This window comes from Falco rusticolus, chromosome 8 (assembly GCF_015220075.1).
Source record: "Falco rusticolus isolate bFalRus1 chromosome 8, bFalRus1.pri, whole genome shotgun sequence".
Classification (NCBI taxonomy): domain Eukaryota; kingdom Metazoa; phylum Chordata; class Aves; order Falconiformes; family Falconidae; genus Falco; species Falco rusticolus.
The window spans coordinates 22,074,345-22,089,228 of record NC_051194.1 but is presented as its reverse complement, the minus strand read 5'-3'; the positions used below and the strand labels follow the sequence as shown (position 1 = coordinate 22,089,228).

Genomic DNA, 14,884 nt, shown 5'->3' with positions numbered 1-14,884 from the left:
TTTCTAGTATAAATTAGTTTTCATGTTTCTTTAAATGGAACGGTTTCATATAATGCCTGAAATCTTAAACTCAAATTTGTATTTGACCAGTTTTCTGAAAGGAAGTCTGGGTATGGGAGCAGGTTAGTGCTGTAGCAGCCTTTAGCATAACCCAGAACTCTTCCCTGCTCTGTGACCTGAAGGAGAGGATGGATATATGGTCAGGTCCTCTCTTGCTTCTGTGCTTACAGTCTGTAAAAAGAGTACCTGTGCTCTGGGAAAACCGTACTATTAACAAGATGAGTGTCTTCCCAGGGGACAGCGTCACCACCTGGGAGGCAAAGGCCCAGCCGCCCCCTTTGCATTGGACGCCACTCCGGTTGCCTGCTGTGCTGTTCCCCCTGTTTTCACCACCTATAGGTGTGTCTTCTTAGTGATGGCCTGCGAGACCCCCAAAGGTTTCCTGGTGGACACTGCAATAGAGCAGGTCTGTGATTTTGAGGGGAAGAATACCCAGATGCGGGATCCATTTGGTTACACATCACTACTTAATTGTATTTTTAAGGTGTTCCATAGTCTCCATAATTTCTTTGTCTTGCATAGTTAACTCAGCATATTCTATTGCTTCAATAGCTGCTAAAGCTTTAGTGCCTACAGTAGTAATGCCAAAGTGGAGAAAACAGTATTAATTTTATAAAATAGTTTAAAAAAATATTTTAAAATGAAAAATTATGCTGGCTTTGTGCCCTACTTGAATTTGCAAATGACTAATTTAAATTTTTTAAATGTTTGCCTTGGCTATACCAGCCCTATGTTACATGCTTATTTGTTAACTTTTTTCTAACTCTGTTAACAATTTATGCTTTGAAGTAGTGAGTAAATGTTGTAGATAAACTCTGCATATAATTTCAGGCAAGAAAGATGACAATAAATTATGTTGTAAGATTGAAAAATTTAGGTTAGCAGTCTAGGAAGGGAAGCATGAGGAATGCTGGTCTGAGACCAAGTGGGATGTATGTGATTGTCACACATATTTACTGTAGTACAATGGGAAGTATATTTGGCCACGTTTACTGTGAAGAATTTAATTAAAAGAACAAAACTGCTGAAATTACAGAATAAACTAAGAATGCCAAGAGCAGAAGGAGCTCGAGTCGCGTTCAAAAGGGGTGAAGGGGAGACTAGGTCATTGCAAGATGCAGTAAAGAAAAAGTCAGAGAGTGGAAGAGGACCCTGTGGCAAGGTAAATCTGAGAGGCAAAAGCAGAAGTATTGCGCAGTTGTTTCAAAGGAAGTAAAAATTCAAGAGACTAGAATACAGACATTAAAAATAAAAGCTTTTCAAAATGAAAGAGAATTTTTCTGGTAGAGTAATACTCAAAAACCAAGTTGGTGTAGGTGGCAAAGGTGTTGTGTAGCAATTATGTAAGTAAACTAAATTTGAAAATACGTGTTTGTTTGACTTAAATTTTATTAAGTATGAGCATCTGAGGCTTGTTTAGCACTTTGCTAGCTAAAGGCTTGGCCAAGAAAACTGTTAGTTAGAGCGTATAAAGCAGCGAAACAGATGATACAGAAGAGTGGGAAATTAGCGAGGAGTATTGAAATACAGGAATTCTGAAATGCTTCCAAAATAATTTTTTAGGAGTTAGGGGTAAGGGAGCAACTGATGAGTGCAGAAGAGCTTTTTGTTTGGGTGGTGCATCCTGTTAGTTGCAAAAGCACTGTGCTCTCAGAGCAGTACAAAAGCTGACAAAAAATCGGGTAGGAAATGGTGAAGAACTCTCAGAAAGTAAATTAATTCCATTTTTCCACTACCCGGTTTAGTATATTAGTGCTTCTCTGTAGACTCTGGAAGTACAACATATAAAATAGGGGAACTAGGATGCTTTAGAGAAAAGCATTAAAAATAGATGAGAAGGTTGGTGGAGAGTTAGCTAGTTAGTACATTGCCCGTATCAGGAAGCAAAGTCTGTGGTCAGTGGGAGAGGTGGTGTTATCTGTCAAAAAATGTTCCAGGGCTGACAAAGAAGAAATATGGGATTAAGACTGTACCACTGACCTCCCGATCAGGATGGCAACAGTGAACTTAATAGGAGATTGGTTGCTAATTCAGTTAGCAAAATCGTAAGGGGAACGATGCGTCAGTGCTGGTTACAGAAATCCAGTAACACACCAGCATGCACGGAAAGAAACTCTAGGCAACATGAATGAAATTTTAATGGAGCAGATAGAGGGGGAGCCTTCCCGAGGAGAAGCACATCTGATCTTGTGCAGTGCTACTCAAAATGCCGCCACTGAAAAGCTGTTCTGCACCTCTGCTGGTAATGTACTTGGGTCTAGCGCTGCAAAAGTGGTAGCAGGAGGCCCACTGCTGAGGAATTTTAAGTTAAATGAAACAGAGATAAGTTAAAAGGAACTCGAGGGGCAGCTGAAAGGCAAGGTGAAAAAAGAGATTCTGGTACAGCTGTGGCATAGCAATGTACATACACACACGCACACGTATCATGGGCTATTTAAACTTTTATAAAGACTTTTCTCCACATGCTTAAATCTCTGCTGCCACTACCGAGAAGATTTTTGCTCTTGCTGCTACATAGTGTTTCATTTTTAGGTTTATGAAGCTCTTTAAGCTGTGCCCTATTTCACTACTGTATTTTTGTCAGGGTCACAATTTACCTTGTCATTGCTGAATCTGTGCACTGCACATGCTGACTTAGCTTTTACTCTGTTTTAGACTTTCAGTTTTAAATGCTGCCAAAACACTTGAGTTGGAAAAATTAAAAGTTGCCAGTGTATGTACAGAACCTTTCATCAAAGGAGTGCTGCTTTGTCAATGAATCTTTCAGTATGGATCATGTAATAATGGAAAGAAGTTTAATGAATAAATGTTTATAACTGTAGATATAACTAACACCTTTCCTTGACTAAAAGAAGAAAGATTCAAGCATAACAGCTTTATTATTTTCAATTGATATGGGCCATGTCCCTCTTCTTGGTTTTAGGCCTGAGAAGTTCATATGCTAGTCAACACAGTCAACTAGGACAAGAATTACGATCAGCTGTATCTCCTGACTTGCACATCACCCCTGTCTATGAAGGCAGGACTTACTACAGCCCTGTGTACCGCAGTCCGAACCATGGAACTATAGAGCTGCACCAGGGATCCCAGTCAGCACTGTATCGAACAGGGTCAGGTGGGTAAAGGGCTCACAAGGCTCTGCCATCAGCTGTGGCCCAAAGGCAAGCTTCATTTACTTCCTGGAGTTTTCTTCTGGAACCTATGGCGTATAAGGGAACATACATGAGATATACAATGCCAGTTTAAAAGAAAAAAAAATAGATGTTATAAAGTAATGGAGATAGAAACTATGTTTGGCTGACTTAAAATGACCAGCAGGAATTTAAAAGCTGTTGTGATGTTTGCAGGAAGTACCTGGGGCTATGCATCAGCTTAGGGTCAGAATGTTTTGTTTGATATCACACGCTCGGGTGCATCCAAGCAAATTGTATTTCATGACACAAAAAACTTGGTGCATCCTCTTGCATTCTCTGTGTATCGTTCCCTTACAAATACAGTTTGTTCATTTTTTTTTGTTCATCCATACAGTAAAATGACAGCTTGCACACTTAGATTCCCTACTGCATCTTTCACAGTAACAATACTGGTTTTACCCAACCTCCCAGCAAAGGATAATGTTAAGATACTATATCTGAAGATCATGTATTGACACTGAAATACTTCTGTACTATTTTATAGAATTGCTACTTGTATATTATAAAGTGCATAGGGATTAGATTAGGTTTAGAACTAATTTTCTGTAAAGAGAAATGAAACACATGTTGTAGTGCAGTTCGTTCTTTGAGGTTGATTAGTAATTTGTATAGTGGAGTAATTTCCAAAAACTCAAAATTTTTATTAGAGTGACTATCTAAGGAACTCTCTAGAAATAGTTATAGAGAAGTGTCCAATTCATATGTCATGTTTTCACATATTTGAAAAGTGCTTTTTAATGTTCTTTTAATTTAACTGAAATACTAAGAGTATGGAATGTTGGAGGCGGCAACGGTTTGTGCAGTTCTCCTGTCTTCTACAGCATAAACAAGTTTGGTTTGTCAGGATGTGCCGATGAGGAAGTATGACTAGGAATTGGAAGTCTCTGTTCACTTGTCTACCTAATATCACTTCCTTTGGAAGAACAAAAGCTACCACAACAGCTCTGTTAAGTCAGGAAGATACATGTTCCTGTGTTTGAAAAGCTTAATCTTTGAAATCATCCTCTTGTTAGCTTTTGTCAGGGAAAATATACATGTCGTTGAGAAAAGGATAATATATCAACTATATAAATTTTTGTTTACTTATTTTTCCTTTTTAGTGAAGTTGGCAAATTGACATTACTGTCAGTAGTTGAATTTTATTATAAACCTTGAAAACATTTTACATCCTGATTTCTGCTTGGTGGCACAAGATGCATTTCTTACTTTAAATGCTTACTGAGGCAAGCTAAGGCATAAGCCTGATTCCACCAGACCTTCAGTTCTCTAACTAACCTCTCTGCCTTCCCTGGGACATTGAGTAATTGCTCCCTTGAATCTGGTGATAGCTTTCAACGTTGGTGAAAATATGGTGCATGTTTTTAAGATGGATTTTTTATTTTTAATTGTTGGGTTTTTTACTTACCCTTTTAACCACATATTGCCTCTCCTCTTCAATGGACATTTGTTACCTAGTTTGTTTTAATACTGATTTTACACTAGGAGTCGGGAATCTGCAAAGATCGTCCAGTCAGCGTAGCACACTAACATACCAAAGAAATAATTATGCTCTGAACACAACAGCTACCTACGCAGAACCCTACAGGTCAATGCAGTATCGACTGTCAGAGTCCAGTTATAACCGACTGCAGCACGCAACACCCGCCGACGATGGGACCACACGATCGCCATCCATAGACAGCATTCAGAAAGACCCCAGGCAAGTCCATTTGTGCTTTCAAGAATCATAAATATTTGCCGTAATAAGGTTTTGCAATACATTCCTTAACTATGTATGACATTTTGTTGTGGATATTCCAATTTTACATTGTTTAAACAATCACGACTGGTGTAGATACCAAGATCTATAAATGCAATCTACTTGTTACAGTAAGTAAGAGCAACTTCTGTGCATTTCATTGTTATTATTGTGTTTTTCTTCCATGTTTATTTTCATGTAGAAGTTACTACAGGAAATACTTGAAGTTCTATGAGAATTGACTGCATTATTCCAAATATTTTTTAATAACTCTGCAGAGCAACCTGTAATATTGTAGTTAGTTTTCTCTTTATGGGATTGAACTCAGGGCTTGAAAATTAGGAAGTACATACCTAAATATTTGAGTGAAGTTTTCATGAGCAGCCTCCTTAAATTTTGAGACAACATAGTTTTAAAAATTATATACAAATGTATCATTTTGAAAGCGAATACACATTCGTATTTTTAAAATAGTTACTAGTTTGATGTTGTAAACGTATGTACACAGTGTGGGCATGTGACAAGTGTAATACTATCATTACAATTAATTAGAGACACTGTTAATTAAAACCCTGTATTTTAAAATGGGAGTATCATAACCCAGTCAATGGAAGCCTTGGAGGTATGTGATTGCTAGAAATACCAGCCCATCCCCAGATTGCCAGCCTCATACTGGAGGATATGGACTTCAGGGATGCCTCAGGAGTCTTTCACACAAGGCACGAAATAAACTTTGAAAAAAGTGGCTTGTAGCTATGGTTGAGCTAGAGTCTTACCCTGAAATCTTTTGGGCTTCCTGCGTTACAGAAGGCTCACAGCATGATGCAGTTATTTTCTTGTTTGACCCTATCCTTCACTCTCAAATATAAAATCAAAGTGTTTAATAGGTTTTGTTATTGTGTTATTAGTGGAAATTAATATATTATTTTTAATAGATATTGAGAGACTGGATTAATTTCATTTAACTGCATGGTACATTCATCTAAGTGATGTTAAGAGGATAATCTTACCTCTGAGTAGTAATGCTTGCTAGCTGCATGCTGCTGCTGGCCTGTTCTGGCATGGCTTACAAGAAAAGTTACATATAGTAGGGATGCTTCACTTTTGTAACAAGGAGCTTTAAAGAAATTCTGACTCCGTTTTCATTGCTGATGAACCTTATCTTGTAATTTCACAGCAGAGTAGTTTTTACCTTACATTTTAATCTGTTCCAGTTTCTGATTTGCATATCGTGCTGTTGCAGAGGTTAGTCTGGTGTGTTACAGTAGTGTTGGACTGGGCTATTTGAAGGCATCGCTCTAGAATAAGAGTGGGGGAGCATTCAGAAAGTTACTAGTTTTATTGGAAAGGCATTTTTCCGTAGGGCCTCCCTGTCGTTAGTATGAAGAAATAAACCTCCAAGTTGCTGAGCAGTTCGGAGTAGGCACGGAGCTGAGATTTCACTTTTTGGTGGCTGTAGGAGCCCTGGGGAGACCCTGCTGGCCAGGCTGGCAATAGCCTTTGAAGAGCTCCCCATATACTGTTCTTGGAACACCCTTTTTTTTTCTTTTTTTTTTTTTTTTCCCTTTTTTCCTTTTTTAAATTACTTGGATTTTTGACCATGGGAAAACTTTGCTTCCCTGCTCCCCCCACCCTAGTCTTCCTTGACACAAGGAAGATAGCCCAGAAAATATTAATGAGTGTATTTCTAAATCTGTGAATTTGGTATGGGTATGTTTTAATGACTTTTCCAGGACTTGTCTGCACAAAATAATTCTGCTTAATGAAGGAGATTTGATTGTAGTGATTTTAAGTTTACAATCCCTGAATAACGCAGGTTATGCAGCTTCCTGCATCTGATTATGAGGATGAAATTTCAGGCTGCACAGCTTTTTTTGAAGTATAATTGACTTCGGACTAGGAAGAACATTGAGCACCGAGAAAAAAATGTTGGGTGGAAGAGATGCCCCTGAGTAGCATTGTTACGTGGGTATCTGTTGCATTATATATTTAAGCTTAGGGAGAATCATGTAAGTAGCAGTGTTTGAGTTGCTATAATTTTAGTACATACATATTTGTGTGATCAACAACTGAAAAACAGAGGCTATAAAGCCTCCTTTTCCAATTGGAAGACTGAAAAGTGACGTGACAAATAGTTATTCTAATATATCTGTTTTTCCTCCTAGCCCTGACACTCCAGAATAAAACCAGAATTGTTAAAAAACACTTAAAGATGCTTTAGTAATTCTACTTAGTAAGTAAACATACTTTTATAACTAATGCTTTCTCTTGAATGTGTTCATCTAATGAAGGGAGTTTGCTTGGCGAGATCCAGAACTGCCTGAAGTCATTCACATGCTTCAGCACCAATTCCCATCAGTTCAGGCGAACGCAGCTGCCTACCTTCAGCACCTGTGCTTTGGAGATAACAAAGTAAAAACGGAGGTACTGTATCAAGCGTGTTTCTGTTTTGGGAAACTGTAAAAGAAAAACTAGACCTCTTGCCTATTTTTGGATTATTTTTTCATCACAACTCAGTATTTTGGACCCTTTTGTGTTTCTTGAAGTACCTAGGTGTGTGTAATCACACACACATACATGCACGCACAAAGGAAAGATGTTCAACCCAAGAAGTATATAGAGGGTAGCATTTATGTCAATATGATGTGGAGAAAGGCCACATCTGAGTGAAAATTCAGATTATTCTTGAAATTTCTAGAAACTTTGCATTTGAAGAGCTGCTCTTTCTGCAGAGCACCTATGAGCTAGTGATCTGATGCTTTTTTTGTTTATATCGTGTATGTGTGTGTTACCTATTATTTTCAGTATAAATATTATTTATGTTGACAAAATATTGGTGCAGCTTTTATAAGAAGATAGACCAATGCAAGTCACTGTTGCTGGAAGGCAGATGAAAAGATGGTGGTGGTTTTGATGTTCTGGTAAAAGTCGCAGTGATAATCAGATGTAGATAGATTTATAAGGTAGTCTTGCTCTTTTATAAGAGATAGCTTAAGAGATAGATAAGAGATAGCTTAAGAGATAGATAAGAGATAGCTGAAGACAGCTTATTTAGGAATTCATGGGATATTATTTGTCTGCATGTGTTCATCTGTAGGAGATCTTGTGTTTCTTCACTGTTTCCATTTTCATTATTACAGAATTTGTTTTAGAAGTTATGGAATGTCTGCTTATATTTTTTCAAAAGTACACAAAACTGAAAGAAGTATGCCAAGGTGTAAGAGAATTTGAATGTGGTGCTAACTTGTATGTCATGTCAATTGTTTACCCTACTCTAGCATTAGAAATATCAGATATGTGATATATTTGATGTATGCCTTCCACTTAGCGTGTGGAATTTTGAAACAGAGAATTGCTCCTTTTCAAATAGAGAGGAGTTATGTATTGGCAGTTATTTGGTTTTGTCGTGGTTTAACCCTGGCCAGCAACCAAGCACCATGCAGCCACTTGCTCACTCCCCCTCACCCAGAGAGATGGAGGGGGGGGAGAATCGGAAAGGAATGTAAAACTTGAGGGCTGAGATAAGAACAGTTTAATAGGTAAAGCAAAAGCCACACACGCAAGCAAAGCAAAGCAAGGGATTCATTCACCGCTTCCCATCAGCAGGCCGGTGTTCAGCCATCCCCAGGGCAGCAGGGCTCCATCACACATTACTCAGGAAGACAAACACCATAATGCTGGATGTCCCGCTCTCCTTCTTCCCCCAGTTCATATACTCAGCATGATGCCATATGGTATGGAATACCTCTTTGGCTAGTTTGGGTCACCTGTCCTGGCTGTGTCCCCTCCCAATTTCCCATGCCTTTCCAGCCCTCTTGCTGGGAGGGCCCAAGAAACGGAAGAGTCCTTGACTTAAAAAAGTCAGTGTCCTGTCAGCATTGTTCTCACACCAAATCCAAAACACAGTCCTGCATCAGCTGCTAAGAAGAAAACCAACTCCCAGCTGAAACCAGGACAGTTTTGAATGGGAATAATCAGCTGTTATAAATTCTTAGAATACTATAACAGAAAAAATGCAGTTGTCTGGCTTCTAGGGGAAAGGATTATTCCTGCACTTTTGGGAAAGCGAGCATTATGTCAGTGTTTCCTTATGAGGCTTTCAGCCTCATTAAGAAGCAGCCGTTCCCTGAGATGTGATGGTGGGTAGGGATCAGCATGTTTCGAAAACACGACGGTACCTGTGGCAGCAGGAAAGTTGCAATTCATGTTCTCCTCAAAGCAGAGGCCAGCAGAGGCAGCTCTTTGGAATAAGAAAGGATCATAATTATTGTAGTGCCAAATTCAGTAAATCCTTAATTGAGAACTGCTTTTGTATTTTCATTCATTGTTTAAATTAATTATTTTATTGCTGTGGTAAAGACCAGGTTAATTTGCTAAGCTACTAAGGATGTTACTTGCATTGCTAAAACGCAAAGGTAAGCATACGAAACTGGTCATTGTGGAGGGGAATCATTACCATGTAAATCAGCTATGAAACTACACAAAATTAATAGATTGCACTTCCAGGTAATGTGTATCTATCTTAATACATAAACACTGATATATTAGTTCATGAATGTATCATTTTACAAGAATTCTGTTTTTTTCCATTTAGAAATTGAAATGCCTGTTCAAACTAGCAACAGGTGCTACATTTTAGAATAGTTAATGAGTCAGCAAAATGCAAATCTTAATGGATTTCTAGTCCGGTATTATTTTTTAAATAATAATCTACACAGAAAATGCATCTCATCAAGTTTTGAGTACAAATAGAAAAAACAATAAAGCTCTTTTGTCATTCATAGTTTGTACCTGTATTACGGATGTGTAGTGTAGATGCAGCATTTGATGTGCTGCGTTGACATACAAGGAGATTGAAAAGTATGACTAGTTATTTTTTGCTTTGCTATTCTGTAACAATTATTTGACTTGAAAAAGAGCAATTTATTTTTTTAATAGGATCCTGTAGTATGTGCTTTCAATGTAGTCTATATAAAATAAATAATCTGTAAGGTACCACTCATTTCCTAGCTACAGAAATCTTGCCAGGTGAGTAACTTTAAGCTTAAAGCTCACTGATGCCTTTAGATACAGATTCCCAGTGGCTTTTGGCATAGCAGGGGCTTCTCTAATTGGTAAACACCAAACTTTGTATCCCTTGGATGTGTAACTTGACATAGTAGATAAATCTAGGTGTGTAAATGTAGGTTTCCTTTTGAAAAATACGCATTTTAAACAGAGGTCTTAAAAATATCCAAGTCGCCACTCTTCTGTTTTATTTCTTTTATTCTACCTAAGTTGATTTGACAGGTAAAACCCACATACAGTGTTGGTTATAGACCTTGCATTTCAGTTGTGTGGGTTTTTTTTCCAAACCTCTTCAATTTGGCTGTTTTAAGGTATAAAGATCTTAACTGGTTTTGTTAGACAGTGCAGTTTTCAAGAATGTAATGGAAGATTCTGTTTCTCAAAGTATCAACTTAAAATGATTTGGTTACAACTCAATTACGCTTTCATTGAGAATAATCTTATTCTCCTTGTGGTATGGCAAATAAAAGTCTCTGAACATTTTAAGCCAAAAATCCATGAAAACTTGTACACATTGATGTATTTCAGATAGCCTTGTGGCTTGCCAACCTAATTATTACACAGCTTAAAATAGAAAAGGGGCCTCTAGAAGTGCTTGTAATGCTAAACTAGAGAATCCTTAGGACTGTTACATTTTTTACATCTTTTCTGTTTGGCCCAGAACCACATAGTGTACAAGCAAAGCATTCAGGAATGATGGCTTAGCTTGCTCTTTTTACCATGGGGTCTCCTTCTTAGGGCAGCAGCAGATTAGCTGCTGTAGGGGGGGGTTGAAGTGATCCTATGCCAACTTCCTTAGGCATATGCTATGGCTAGTATGGCACAGAAGTTGCTATGCTATGCTAAAATAACACCAGGTTAGGGCAGATAAATCTTATATTACAAAATACCTTTTTTTTTTTTTAAGCAGTTCATAGAAAATATTTTGGTAGCCTTTTGGTGGTGATCTTTAAAACTAATTTTAGTCTTGTAAGTAATACTACTTAGTTATCTCTTTTAATTTTTTTTTCTTTTTAGTAAATATTACAGAATTCTAAAACACTTTAATCTTTTATAATTTCTGTAAGTTATTTTGAACAAAGGAAAGTACTACATAGAAATGCGATCTCAAATCACAATGGTTTGGGGTTTTTTTTTAATATATTACAAAGAATAAATATAACTAACCTGCTTAAAGCAAATAATACAAACAACTTTTTGTTTTACAAATTTCTGCAGAGTAGACCTTCCTTTTAAAAATAATTTCAGATATGCCAATATGACTGGTTATATGCTAATGTTGATTGTGTGAGTGTGTATGTAGCTGAGTGTAAAAGTTGGTATTTAAATCTTTGCAACTTATTTCTAATGTTCCCTAACAAGATATTCTGAGATATACAAAGTTGCATAAAAACTGTGTTAATGGGAAACAAAACTTTAGGAGTAACAATGCTCTGAACACAGTAAATGGCCTGAAAATGTCCATCAGCCTTTTCAACAAGGATATGAGTCGTTCACAGGAATTTTCAGTACAGTGTGACAATCAAGTTATTAACATTTAACAACAATATTTCCTCTTGAAGTAGAATTGAATGTATTGTTTTTTAAAAAATAACAGCCTTTTAAATTTGTAGGGTGAAATGGGTGAAATCAGTGGGTGCTGATGTTCCTGACATCACATTTCCTAGGTATGTAGGCTAGGAGGAATCAAGCACCTGGTTGATCTCTTGGATCACAGAGTCCTAGAAGTTCAGAAGAACGCTTGCGGTGCACTGAGAAACCTTGTTTATGGCAAGTCTACTGATGAAAACAAAATAGCAATGAAGAATGTTGGTGGGATACCTGCCCTGTTACGACTGTTAAGAAAATCTGTTGATGCCGAAATAAAAGAGCTTGTAACAGGTAAGTTTTAAATGGAAACAAGCAGGGAACTATAATACAGATTATTTTTCTGAGGTGGACAAGACTGGAGTAACTGTTAAGTGAATGGAATTGAGTGTATCAACTGGATTTTTATTTGTGCGATGGTATTTTTTGTGAATACAAAAGCACTTATTTTGATTACTGACAGTTAAAGTATTAGCAAAGAAATACAGATTCACTGGGAAAAGTGAATCTTGAGGTAGCTGCACTAAAGCTCCACTCTATGATAAATTTTCCCCTGGTACGATTCTCCTGCATGTACAGCTAGCTCTTAGATAGGTATTTCTTTATTGGCTCGTAACATGTGTTTCAACACAGGCTTTTTTTATCATCTGCTGACAACAGTTTTAAATAAGATCCTGCAGAATTCAGGAGGTGGACCCAAACTATCTAAATGTGTCTTAAAGTACAGACAAGGATTAAAAGTATGGAAATCACAGACGCATCTCGGTGCCCAGCCTGCTAGTAGAGTCATGGCAAGTAACTGCTATACACTCCTAGTCTCTTAAGTGTGAGGTAGCAGGTTTAGCTTATAACCCATAAACCTACTTGGCACTTGGTACAAACAAAAAGTGCAGAAATAATAAATGATTTGCAGTTCTGACACGAGGGAACTCAGTTTCCATCAAAACAGGGTGGATTTTTGGGTACTGTATGCATCTGCTAACTCTTTGTCTTGAATATGGGAGTGATTTGCCTATGAAGGTTGTAGGGGATTGAAACATATGAGAGGATAGAAAAAAAGCAAGAGTTTTCACTTTCTTTAAACAGTTCCTCTTTCAAGTTTTAGCAGCTCCCTTGTTTGATTTTGTTAAGGTACAGAGCTTAACTACTTGCCTAGTAAGCAAAGCTGCGCAATACTGGGAGCCTTTCCCAGATATTTCCTTGTTTAGAAAAGCTGTTAAGTAGAGAAAGGACTGCACAGAATGTTTCTGAAGCATGGAACTTTAAGTTCATAAGCAAGCATCAAGATAACCTGCAGCGTTCATGTTCTCTCTGGAAGGATATAGTTTTTTCCTTAAGAACATATGTAAATGGAATACTTAAAACTAGAATTACACATTATCTGCCTCGTCTGCTCTACAAAATTCATGTTTTATGCATCTAAATTACTTGTGCTTTTAAGATGTTAGGGGTGGTTCCACGGACAAAGCCAAAGTGAAATTCTTAATTATACAAGGTATTTAGTCACTATTAAAAAACCCAAAACCCTACACTGTTATCTTTCAAAAAAGATACACAGCACATCATCTGTGACTAAAAAGATTTTTCAAATAAAGATGTTTTTTAATTTGGATTATAAATAAAGATGACTTCTTCAGAAAAAGTTACTCTTTCTTTTTAATGCACACATTTAATTTGTTTTAGCCAGCTACAACAAAATGGAAGGTTTTGACATAATTGTCTTCTGGTTAAGTCGGTGGCATTGACTTGTGTTTAAGACCAATGCTGAATGCTTGAGAAGAATTCACAGCAGACTTCTTCTGGAGCTCAGGGATTTTTAAATGCTTTCTGTAAATAGCAGTGTAAAGAAAAGATGTGGAAAGGATCCAACGACTATTGGTTTCATAATTTAAAAACTCCACCTATGTCAGAACTAAAACTAGCAAACCAGACCTAGTCTACTACATTCCCAGATTAAGATAATGCAAATACAGAGAAACTAGTGTCAATCTACACCAGTAGCAATGCTCTGTGTCTGATTTCTAGTTTAAAATTAGCACTGTTCATTACTGCTTGTAGTTTATTCATCAATCTTCATACGAAATGGATTTTCCAGTGTAACATTTCTTAATGACATACGAGTGCTTTTCTTTTTCCTGAGCATGGTCTTTCTTCCTCACTAAAGGAATTATACTTTCATTATTAGCAGTATCAATTGCCTTTGAAAGGTAACAGTTGTATCTGGTGTCATTGCAAGTGAAATTCATCCAGTTTAATTTAATGTGCTGTTAGATAGCTGAAAACTTCATTATCCTAGAGAAGTGAAATCAGAGTAACAAACTTTTTGTGATCTTTACAGATACTTTTCATATGAATGCATTTATATAACATTTATGAGGAATTATTTTATCAAAAGCAACCTTTTAACCTCAGAAATTATTTGAGAACATACCCTAAAGATTGCCTATGATAAGTTTGAAAAGCTAGTGTACTGTGGGAGGGTTTAACTGCACAAACATGTTTTAGAGGTGTTAGAAAAGAGTAGGACTGCTGGGCTCTATATTTAATTAACAGTAGTTGAAATTACAAAGATTGAAATGCAGGGAGAACAAAGAATTGGAAACTGAATGGAGTGTTAACATTAAAAACTACATAAAATGCAATTCCAGAACGACAAGAATGTTCTAAGAGGGAAGCAAGTCATCTTTTTAACGACTATAGACTGTTCAGGAAATAAAATGTGCTAAATCACTTTTTGTAATTACTATATGAAAATGAAGTAATACTTAAAAAAAAAAAGTCTTTAAAAGTTGGGCTTTGGAATGCATTGGAAGAGGATAACTCTTGACTGAGCCTGCTCCAGCTGCATGCAGGTCCCATCACTACTGACCCATGGCAGCCTTGCTGTCCTGCACTCTGCCCGTGGCAGGGAAACGGGGAAGGTACTCTGTTTTTCTTTTTTTCTTTTTTCCCCTTTTTTTTTTTTTTTTGTGGTTGTAACTCCAACACATTTCATCATGTTGCAGCACCAGCACTTTGTGGAGGCTACTGTTTTTCATGTTCTAGCACAGCTTCAGCACTAGGTAGCAGACATGTTGGGGCCTTCCTGGCTGTGTGCAAGAGCTCCGTTCCCGAGCAAGTGGCATGAGGGGTGCACGCTGGCCTGTGCTCCCTGCTTGTGTGGTTACATTGCTGTCAGCACAGCCTGGAATCACTCTGTGATTTCAGAATCTCCCATCTTAGAAGCTTATACAACAGA

General features: G+C 37.3%; 1 protein-coding gene across 7 annotated transcripts in view; it reads left to right on the top strand.

Moving 5' to 3' along the window:
- PKP4 (plakophilin 4) overlaps nt 1-14,884 on the top strand; it is a 101,473-nt gene that overhangs the window by 61,390 nt on the left and 25,199 nt on the right. For all 7 annotated transcript variants that reach the window (XM_037397567.1, XM_037397569.1, XM_037397570.1 and 4 more), the window contains 4 exons: nt 2,984-3,175; nt 4,737-4,953; nt 7,284-7,416; nt 11,727-11,940. In XM_037397567.1, the coding sequence (XP_037253464.1) occupies nt 2,984-3,175; nt 4,737-4,953; nt 7,284-7,416; nt 11,727-11,940 (756 nt within the window). The remainder of the gene's footprint in view (nt 1-2,983; nt 3,176-4,736; nt 4,954-7,283; nt 7,417-11,726; nt 11,941-14,884) is intronic.